This window comes from Notolepis coatsorum, assembly GCF_963971535.1.
Source record: "Notolepis coatsorum genome assembly, chromosome: 13".
Lineage (NCBI taxonomy): Eukaryota > Metazoa > Chordata > Actinopteri > Aulopiformes > Paralepididae > Notolepis > Notolepis coatsorum.
The window spans coordinates 32,662,935-32,674,549 of NC_140177.1; the positions used below are offsets into that span (position 1 = coordinate 32,662,935).

The window sequence follows — 11,615 nt, forward strand, 5'->3', positions numbered from 1 at the left end:
ATCTATCTATCTATCTATCTATCTATCTATCTATCTATCTATCTATCTATCTATCTATCTATCTATCTATCTATCTATCTATCTATCTATCTATCTATCTATCTATCTATCTATCTATCTATCTATCTATCTATCTATCTATCTATCTATCTATCTATCTATCTATCTATCTATCTATCTATCTATCTATCTATCTATCTATCTATCTATCTATCTATCTATCTATCTATCTATCTATCTATCTATCTATCTATCTATCTATCTATCTGTGCATCTTGGGAAGAAGGAAGAAAAAACGCGGCTTATTATATTATTAATAAAACCGCTACTTGTGGGCACTCATAAAAACACTGTGGTCTACAAGTTGTTTAGCGAGAGGATGGTGGTAATGTGCTTCAATAGAACAATGGATCAATGCCATGTCAAAATTCGCCTCCGCTGATCTGGAGGGCTCGCAGACAGTCCACACACAGACACACACGCGCGCGCGCACACACGGGCTCGCAGCCACACACACATTTCCACTGACAAGCGCCCTTTTCGACCGCGTGACATTGTTCAGATAGTTTGGTCCGCCTCACAGATTTCTATGTGAACGCAGGCGAACCAAATGAAGAATGCAACAATGTTGCAACTTCACCCCCAGAACCGCACCGAATCCACCAAAACTATATGTGAAAGCGACCTAAGAGTAAGGTCAAGCAGTAGTCTGACCAGTTTGTTTTTTGTTGTTTGTAATTAAATTTTTAGCGCCTTTGAGGTGCTTTGGTACCATGAGGTGCAAGCATAGTCGCAGTACCCTTGAATGAGTGCTCCTGCCAGAGTCTTCAGGGTATTCTTGTTTACCAGAGAGGAGATCCGGTAAAAGAATCTAGTTTGTACACTATTGCAAACGATTACATTATTACACACTAGTACACTATTACAAACTATTACATTATTACTAAGGCTGTCAAAGTTAACGAACAATTTTTTTAACGCCACTATTTTATTTAACGCAAGATTAAAGTTTAAACACGTTTTTTTTTTTTACTAGACTTCACTCAGGTGTATTATTGATACTCTCATTGATACTATGTTTGTTTCTGACTCAATGTGTGTGTGTGTGTGTGTGTGTGTGTGTGTGTGTGTGTGTGTGTGTGTGTGTGTGTGTGTGTGTGTGTGTGTGTGTGTGTGTGTGTGTGTGTGTGTGTGTGTGTGTGTGTGTGTGTGTGTGTGTGTGTGTGTGTGTGTGAGAGAGAGAGAGAGAGAGAGAGAGAGAGAGGAGAGAGAGTTATTTTGTGCATCACTCTGTTTTGAATTTGATGCAATGCATGAGGGTCATCCATTTGTGTTAAATGGCTGCATAAAGCAAGCATTTGTTGACTCTCATGTTGATAAGAGTATTAAAACTTGAAATAGATCTGTTTAAGGTAGAACAGATACAAAATATGTGATTAATTTGCGATTAATCACGAGTTAACTATGGACAATCATGTGATTAATCAGATTAAATATTTTAATCGATTGACAGCCTTAATTATTACACACTAGTACACACTATTACACATGATTACAATCTATTACACAACTACACACCAGTACACACTATTACACATGATTACAAACTATTACACAACTACACACCAGTACACACTATTACACATGATTACAAACTATTACACAACTACACACCAGTACACACTACACAGTACACAGTTCCCAGGTCCCTGGCCCGCTGTCAGTCTATGGGCAACATCTCATTAAAATCGGCCCTGTAGTTTGTGAGATTATCTGTGAACAGAGACACACACACACATTACCACCATGTAATACATATAGTAAAGTCAGTTTCAGTAAATTACCACCATGTAATACATACTCAAGTCTGTTTCAGTAAATTACCCCCATGTAATACATACTCAAGTCTGTTTCAGTACATTACCAACATGTACTGTAATACATAATACTCAAGTCTGTTTCAGTAAATTACCACCATGTAATACATACTCAAGTCAGTTTCAGTAAATTACCACCATGTAATACATACTCAAGTCAGTTTCAGTAAATTACCACCATGTAATAGATATACTCAAGTTAGTTTCAGTAAATTACCACCATGTAATACATATACTCAAGTCTGTTTCAGTAAATTACCACCATGGAATACATATACCCAAGTATGTTTCAGTGAATACCACCATGAATATACTCTGTTTCAGTGAATTACCCCCATTTAATAAATACTCAAGTCTATTTCAGTACATTACCACCATGTAATAAATATACTCAAGTCTGTTTCAGTAAATTGCAACTGAGTAATACATACCCTATGTTTCAGTAAATTACCAACACAGTACAAATATAATCATGTAATATACTCAAGTCTGTTTCAGTACATTACCACCATGGAATATATATACTCTCAAGTCTGTTTCAATGAAGTAGGGTGGCATGCATTCTAACACAGAGAAAGAGGAGGAGACTCACCTCTAGATTTCTTCTTGTAGTCGATGAATCCAGCCAGCGCTAGAATCATTCCCAGCACCAGCCCAGACACACCGATGGCGATCTTATTAATCTCGGACTGGGGCAGAGATGGATCTGGAGAAAGTACTGACTGTGTTACATCTTACAGAGTAAATTAATTGACACTATCCAAAAAATAGTGCACATAATTTTAGCCAACTACAAAACGAACTGTAATTGAATCACCATTAGTAGCAATTATTATAGTGTAGGGTTAAGGGGTTATAGTGTAGGGTTAAGGGGTGATAGTGTAGGGTTAAGGGGTTATAGTGTAGGGTTAATGGGGTTATAGTGTAGGGTTAATGTGTTATAGTGTAGGGTTAAGGGGTTATAGTGTAGGGTTAATGGGTTATAGTGTAGGGTTAAGGGGTTATAGTGTAGGATTAAGGGGTTATAGTGTAGGGTTAATGTGTTATAGTGTAGGGTTAAGGGGTTATAGTGTAGGATTAAGGGGTTATAGTGTAGGATTAAGGGGGTTATAGTGTAGGGTTAAGGGGTGATAGTGTAGGGTTAAGGGGTTATAGTGTAGGGTTAAGGGGTTATAGTGTAGGGTTATGGGGTTATAGTGTAGGGTTAAGGGGTTATAGTGTAGGGTTAATGTGTTATAGTGTAGGGTTAAGGGGTTATAGTGTAGGGTTAAGGGGTTATAGTGTAGGGTTAAGGGGTTATAGTGTAGGGTTAATGTGTTATAGTGTAGGGTTAAGGGGTTATAGTGTAGGGTTAAGGGGTTATAGTGTAGGGTTAATGTGTTATAGTGTAGGGTTAATGTGTTATAGTGTAGGGTTAAGGGGTTATAGTGTAGGGTTAAGGGGTTATAGTGTAGGGTTAATGTGTTATAGTGTAGGGTTAAGGGGTTATAGTGTAGGGTTAAGGGGTTATAGTGTAGGGTTAAGGGGTGATAGTGTATGATTAAGGGGTTATAGTGTAGAGTTAAGGGGTTATAGTGTAGGGTTAGGCCGGGTGTCAGAAAGTTTGGTAGTTAAGGGTTAACTCACTCCAGTCCTCAACCCAAGGGCTGTCCAGACTGGAGTGCTGCACCATGCAGGAGACCTGCTCTCCAGACCTGGGCGTGTACTCCAGATGGGAGTGGATCTGGTACAACCAATCACCACTAGGCAGCACCTCTGTGGAAGTCACATCTGAGGTCACTTCCTGTCCATTCCTGAGCCAGGTCACTGTGATTGTTTTAGGGTAGAAGCTGTAGATGGAGCACATCAGCATGGCAGAGTGTCTGCTGCCAGAGGGCGTCAGAGAGCGCAGTCTGACATAGGGCTTCACTGTTGAGGTGGAAACAGCACAACACATGATTACCAGGCAGCAGTAGCGTGTGCGTGTGTGTGTGTGTGTGCGTGCGTGCGTGCGTGCATGCGTGCGCGTGTGTGTGTATCTGTTCATGGTAGATCTCTTTTGGGGTCCGAGTTTGAGCCATAACGCCCTCAGCAGTGTCTTAGCATTTCTCTAGCTAGCTAGTAACAGGCTCCTTACTGGATGTTGTTGGTAGATAATTTATCTAGCTAGTAACAGAGGCTCCTTACTGGATGTTGTTGGTAGATCATTTCTCTAGCTAGTAACATGCTACTTACTGGATGTTCTTAGCAGATCATTTCCCTGGGATTTCCAATAAAAAGAACATGGGCAAGGCGCTCACTACGAATACTGGAGACTAGGCTCGAACAGGTTCGCCTCCCTGTTCGAGCCCAGCGCTCCACATTGCTTTCAGTTTAGCTGGTCGTCCGCACTAATACACATTGGCAGTATTAGGGGGAGGGAAACTGATGGGTGGGGATCGGGCGTTGTGGACAGCGACTCCTACAGGTCGGTTGGTGCGCCTGCGCAGTAGAATCAGGAAGCGACGGGGGCGGGGCCCCTCCAAAGCCCAGACCCCTGACGTTGAAAGATCGAGCCGTGCAGGTGGAAAGATGCGACTGCTGTTACCTCGAGTATCGGAGGGGACTCGTGCTATGTATGACTTAGTCCACATTGCAGCCGGCTTGTGGGAGGCATGAAACAGCGTTCAAAGACAGGGGAGGGTTGAATTGGATGATACGAAAATTGGGATGGGAGAAAAAATAGAAAATGGGAGAAAAAGTGGATAAAAAAAATTTCTATAATGTAGTATTAAGAGGTTTGAGGGGTCTATAATGTAGTGTTGAGAGTTCTATAATGTAGTATTCAGAGGTCGATAATGTAGTGTTGAGAGGTTTGAGATGTCTATAATGTAGTATCCAGAGGTCTGAGAGGTCTATAATATAATGTAGTGTTGCGAGGTCTGAGAGGTCTATAATGTAGTGTTGAGAGAGGTTTATAATGTACTATTCAAAGATCTGAGAGATCTGTAATGTGGTTACTTCTATTCTGCATCGAACATTGTACATATGTCTATACTGAACACTGTGACCTCTATTTTTACTTCTATTTTACATGCTATACTATTTTATTTCATACTTATCTTGTCTAGCACAGTCTCTGGAGCGTAACAGTAAGAAGCATTTTGTATAAAAGTATTCTGTACTTCTGTATGACAACTATTAAAGAAACTTGAAACTTGAAACTCTAAAATGTCGTATTGAGAGGTCTGAGCAGTCTATAATGTCATATTGAGAGGTCTATAATGTCGTATTTGAGAGGTCTATAATGTAGTATCGAGAGGTCTGAGCAGTCTGTAATGTCGTATTGAGAGGTCTGAGCGGTCTATAATGTAGTATCTAGAGGTCTGAGCAGTCTATAATGTGGTATCCAGAGGTCTGAGAGGTCTATACGGTAGTATTGAGAGCTCTGAGCGGTCTATACTGTAGTGTTGTTGTTGTTGTTGTTGTTGTTGTTGTTGTTGTTGCGCAGCTCACCGGTCTTATTTACGATGGTTCTGTAGTGAAGCTCAGCGTTATGCTTGCAGAATATCTCCAGCTCCCGCCGCTTGCTGGCAAGGCCGGAAGGAAGCAGATTCATTCTCTCTGCATTCCGTATACCGTAGTCAGTGTGTCCAACAAAGTGACCCACGGCGCTGTCGAATCTGATGTACTCAATCTTGTTGAAAATATAAGAGTCGATGTACTTTATATCCTGGAGTTCAGTTGAGGTGTACAGACACTCCGTGGATCTGAAGTGTTCAAATCCGTCTGAAAAGAGAAGAACAATGTTCTCTCAAACATCAGGTTTATCCATCCATTCTGAGGTGACGAGGATGCGGACAGTTGCTGTAGCTCATTAGCTAAAGGGACATAGGCTACGTTCACACTGCAAGCCGTAGTGCTCAATTCTGATTTATTGCTCAGATCAGATTTTCTTTGTTTGGCTGTTTCACATTATTTTTTAAATGTGGCTGTCACATACAAAGGTTGGTAATGATGATGAAAATGCTTTACAGATGTATCAGTTAACCCATAACTGTATATCTGAACTGGGTTGTTGTGAATCCAACCCGTTCAGCATGTGCATGTAGCACCAGTCCCGGCAGGAGAAAAGAATAACACGTTTTCCAAAGTAAATTATATTTATTAAAACAAAGGGGAATGAAACCCATAAACACACAAACAAGGCATAGGGTAAGGGAGAACAAAACAGGAATAGACGATAAGACAACACTAGGCAAAGGGGTAAACACTAAACAAACACAAGTAACCCAAGTGTCACAGGACACAAACAAACGTACATGACAATCAACACCAGCAAGACAAAACAAGGCTACTACTAAGAATGAGTGCCACAAGACAGAATCAACCTTACCTGGTAGAAACACCAGTAAGGAGACAATAAAGCTACTACGGGTAGTAGTGTGAACAAAACGCACACACAGTCCCACACAACAGTGACATAAAGCTGACACAACCGTTCAGCATAGATAAGGCAATGGTAGTGGCAAAAGGCCATGTGTGGGTGCAGAATCTCAGGTTTTATCCACCCGCCCCTTAATGAGTGATTGTCCTCAGCTGTAGTCATCATTGGGCACAAGATATGCCTCCTAAAGTGTGTAAACGGAAGTACAGGAAGTACAGGCTACAGGCTTTCCGGTTTCGACAAAACAATTATAGAAACGTGTGAAGTGCACAATATTTCCTCGCTTAAGCCACTGCAACGGCTTTGCCTGAAGAATTTACTACATGACCGGGACGTTCTAGCTTGTTTGCTGACAGGATTCGGGAAAGGTTTGGTCCGTTCGGAGGCAGCTTCCAGGGGAAGTACATACACCGGAAATTCTACCCCATACACACTTTCGGCCGTAGTTCTTTACCAGGCTTTATCTCACGGAGAAGATAAAACTGGGAACGAGGTTATTGGGCACTCAGCAGACTCTACAGCAAAGGGCGGGCGGTACCTGAGAAGGGGGAAACAGAAGAGGGAATTAATACAAGGTGACACTACACCATATTACAAATACCAAACAACTCACCTACCTGACATTTAACACCTACAATAATAATAATAATAATAATAATAATAATAATAATAATAATAATAATAATAATAATAATAATAATAATAATAATAATAATAATAATAATAATAATAATAATAATAATAATAATAATAATAATAATAATAATAATAATAATAATAATAATAATAATAATAATAATAATAATAATAATAATAATAATAATAATAAATAATACAATAATAATGACCAACCTATGTCACAGTGGCCAATATCAGATTCCAGTGTGAACCGGTCACGCTCCTGAACTTGACCCGCATGCGCAGATTAAGTTTTGCTTGTACAGAAGTATGACCCCAAGTAATATAGTAAACACCTCACTGTCCCTCCACTCACTGACCAGCTCCATCACAGCTGTCCTGTCTTCCATGTCTGTATTCACAGATTGACTCCCACCAGCGCAGAATTGTGATGAATGTCAATCTAGATTGACGTAAAAGTTGTATGAATTCCGACATGTTCAGACTGAAGTTTCTTTGCAAATAGAATCTGACCTGTATCTGATTTAGGACCATATGAAAGTGGCCCAAATCAGAATTGGATTGAAAAATATCTCAGTCACATACTGTATGAGCCAAAATAATCAGATTTGGGCCTGCAGTGTGAATGTGGCTATGAAGTGCTATGACATACTTGCAGGTAGTATAATAATAATAATAATAATAATAACCTTTATTTGTATAGCACCTTGCTTTCATACTGGAATTTCCGCTGCTTCGCAGCAGTGATGTAGACGCAAAATAGACATAGGCATAAAATGAGCATAGAATTGGCATAATTATAGATGGGCATAAGATTAGCAGAGAGTTGATATTAAAACCTCCTGGATTTCTTTTGGATAGATTTCAGATTTCTGTCTATAAAAGACTATTAGCAGGTTTCTGACAAAATAAAAGCAGAATGAGTATAAAAATAGACAGCTAAAAGTGCATCCACACAACGACATGCAAACAAACGTTTTATGAATGAGTGAATGAATGACTGAATAGTTTATTTCAAACAATAATATAATAATAATAATAATAACTATTATTATTATTATTATTATTATTATTATTATTATTATTATTATTATTATTATTATTATTATTATTATTATTATTATTATTATTATTATTATTATTATATAATCAAGAAATCAATAACAATGTAATAAAAAATACAAGGATAATTTGCTGTGAAAGAAAGAAATACAAATAAAGTAAGTCATAAATAAACTAATAATAATAATGCAGGTCCTACCCCTTATTACATTAAACGCTTAACAATTATTTCAAACACAGTGTTCAACAATATCATCTGCAAACAAAATCGATCAAGTTACTATATAATCATTATTGTATTATGATTTTAATTTTAAAATGTTCTTATGTAGTTTCTCCCCACCACTTTTATGTACTTTCTCCCCACCACTTTTATGTACTTTCTCCCCACCACTTTTATGTACTTTCTCCCCACCACTTTTATGTACTTTCTCCCCACCACTTTTATGTAGTTTCCCTCCACCACTTGTATGTACTTTCTCCCCACCACTTTTATGTAATTTCTCCCCACCACTTTTATGTAGTTTCTCCCCACCACTTTTATGTACTTTCTCCCCACCACTTTTATGTAGGTTCTCCCCACCACTTTTATGTAGTTTCTCCCCACCACTTTTATGTACTTTCTCCCCACCACTTTTATGTAGTTTCTCCCCACCACTTTTATGTAGGTTCTCCCCACCACTTTTATGTAGGTTCTCCCCACCACTTTTATGTAGTTTCTCCCCACCACTTTTATGTAGGTTCTCCCCACCACTTTTATGTACTTTCTCCCCACCACTTTTATGTACTTTCTCCCCACCACTTTTATGTACTTTCTCCCCACCACTTTTATGTACTTTCTCCCCACCACTTTTATGTACTTTCTCCCCACCACTTTTATGTAGTTTCTCCCCACCACTTTTATGTACTTTCTCCCCACCACTTTTATGTAGGTTCTCCCCACCACTTTTATGTAGTTTCTCCCCACCACTTTTATGTACTTTCTCCCCACCACTTTTATGTAGTTTCTCCCCACCACTTTTATGTAGGTTCTCCCCACCACTTTTATATAGGTTCTCCCCACCACTTCTATGTAGTTTCTCCCCACCACTTTTATGTAGGTTCTCCCCACCACTTTTATGTAATTTCTCCCCACCACTTTTATGTAGGTTCTCCCCACCACTTTTATGTACTTTCTCCCCACCAATTTTATGTACTTTCTCCCCACCACTTTTATGTAGTTTCTCCCCACCACTTTTATGTACTTTCTCCCCACCACTTTTATGTACTTTCTCCCCACCACTTTTATGTACTTTCTCCCCACCACTTTTATGTAGTTTCCCTCCACCACTTTTATGTACTTTCTCCCCACCACTTTTATGTACTTTCTCCCCACCACTTTTATGTAGTTTCTCCCCACCACTTTTATGTAGGTTCTCCCCACCACTTTTATGTAGTTTCTCCCCACCACTTTTATGTAGTTTCTCCCCACCACTTTTATGTAGGTTCTCCCCACCACTTTTATGTAGTTTCTCCCCACCACTTTTATGTAGGTTCTCCCCACCACTTTTATGTAGGTTCTCCCCACCACTTTTATGTAGTTTCTCCCCACCACTTTTATGTAGGTTCTCCCCACCACTTTTATGTACTTTCTCCCCACCACTTTTATGTAGGTTCTCCCCACCACTTTTATGTACTTTCTCCCCACCACTTTTATGTACTTTCTCCCCACCACTTTTATGTACTTTCTCCCCACCACTTTTATGTACTTTCTCCCCACCACGGCGCTTGTGGTGTCCCCCCCCCCCCCCGTTGTGATTTCGGGCTGTACAAATCAATTTGATTTGAATAAATACATTTGATTACTGGGTTGTCACTGTGGTGCAGAGTTCAGAGAGAGGACAGCCGGGGGGGAGCTATTGTGGTGTGGATTAAAACCTTTCTGTTACTGGACCCTGTGTGCTGCCTGTCTTAAACTACTGACTTTGGTTGTTAAAGAACCCAGGACGCCTAACGCAAAGAGTAGGGGGTTCCCCGACGTTCCTGGCCAAATTCCCAATCAGGTCTCTGACATCAAGGCCACCTAATCATCCCTTCCCCTTAATTGGCTGATATGTCTCCTGAGACATTCAGCCATTGTGTAGTGTGATGTGTGCCGGGTGCCAGTGTATAGTAGCCATTGAGCCTGTGTAACCCAAGGTTGGGTGCTACCAGTGGTGAAGGAGGCAATTTCCACCCTATGTTGTAAAGCGCTTTGAGTCTGAGAAAAGCGCTATATAAAATGTAATGAATTATTATTATTATATCAATAAAGGAACATTTTGTCTCATTGTGTCTTAACACGCCAGAATTTAAACCACAAGGCTCATTAAGTCAACTAATGGCTATTCATCGATTAGACTATACTGCCAGTATTTTATACCACTTCATGTCAAAATATCTAAACTATCCCTTTAATTACATGGTTGTAAAATTATTAAAGGCTTCAATAACATTAAAATATGTACATACCTGTATCTGCTTTTATAGCTGATGATGTCAAAGCTAAGGAGATGGAAATGATGGTCCACACTGACACAACCTTCTTCATAGTGTGTCTAGAGTAATATAAATAGAGCTACACTAAGTCTAAAGTAATATCAACAGAGCTACACTAAGTCTAGACTAGAGTAATATCAACAGAACTAAACTAAGTCTAGAGTAATATCAACTAAACTAAACCAAGTCTAGTGTAATCTCAACAGAACTAAACTGGCTGTCATCTCTCTGAGACTCAGAACCACAGTGACAACCCACCCCACAGAAAGGAGGAAACTGGTAGTGGAGCAGGTATGGCGACAAGAGGAAGTAGTAAGCTGTACAAAGGCTGTGGCCCAGGCTAAGCAGGGGCAGTGGATGAATCAAATATATTTGTTGAACTGGGAACGATTAGCTGGAAGGACCTGTGAAGTATGTAGGGAAATGGTATAGAATTCCTGATAGGGGCTAATTATGATGTGCTGCCATCGCCACAGAACCTAAAACAGTGACGTCCCGTCATGTCCACTGATTCCGATTCTGATTATTTTATTGTCACAGCTTTTTAAAATGAATTAAGGGATTCATAAATGTTTGGGAGTAAAGTATTAAACCACTTCCTGAACGTTACCAGGCTGAGCAGACACTCAATAAAACCACTTCCTGAACATTACCATGCTAAGATTACACTCAATAAAACCACTTCTTGAATGTTACCATGCTGAGATAACACTCAATAAAACCACCTCCTGAACGTTACCAGGCTGAGATTACACTTAATAAAACCCAGAAGATAGGGCGGCTACGTGGCGTAGTGGGCAAGGCGCTCGCCACGAATGCGGAGACGCTGGGCTCCACATTGCTTTCAGTTTAGCTGGTCGTTCATACTAATACACATTGGCCGTATTAGGGGGTGGGAAACTGATGGGTGGGGATCGGGCGTTGTGGACAGCGACTCCTACAGGTCGGTTGGTGCGCCTGCGCAGTAGAATCAGGAAGTGTCGGGGACAGCGTGAGCCTCCCACGCGTTACTCCTCACCACTGAGAGATCGAGCTGCACAGGTGAAAAGATGCGACTGCTGTTACCTCAAGTACCGGAGGGGACTTTTATGACTTAGTCCACATTGCAGCCGGCT

At 40.1% G+C, this 11,615-nt stretch overlaps 1 protein-coding gene across 1 annotated transcript; it reads right to left on the reverse strand.

Moving 5' to 3' along the window:
• Positions 1-1,596: 1,596 nt before the first annotated feature.
• On the reverse strand, positions 1,597-10,573 carry LOC311238819 (H-2 class II histocompatibility antigen, E-S beta chain-like). The gene is made up of 5 exons (XM_084327019.1): positions 10,474-10,573; positions 5,352-5,624; positions 3,504-3,785; positions 2,470-2,583; positions 1,597-1,773 (listed from the first exon to the last, which is right to left on the reverse strand). The coding sequence occupies exons 1-5, from the start codon at positions 10,550-10,552 to the stop codon at positions 1,721-1,723; spliced, it is 801 nt and encodes a 266-aa protein (XP_084183145.1). The 5' UTR covers positions 10,553-10,573; the 3' UTR covers positions 1,597-1,720.
• Positions 10,574-11,615: the final 1,042 nt, after the last annotated feature.

Coding starts and splice junctions, on each gene's coding strand:
- LOC311238819 (XM_084327019.1), bottom strand. CDS start 10,552: ATGAAGAAGGTTGTGTCAGTGTGGACCATCATTTCCATCTCCTTAGCT. Junction 5,625..10,473: donor AGCTATAAAAGCAGATACAG/GTATGTACATAT, acceptor TTCTCTTTTCAG/ACGGATTTGAACACTTCAGA. Junction 1,774..2,469: donor CTACAAGAAGAAATCTAGAG/GTGAGTCTCCTC, acceptor CTCTGTTCACAG/ATAATCTCACAAACTACAGG.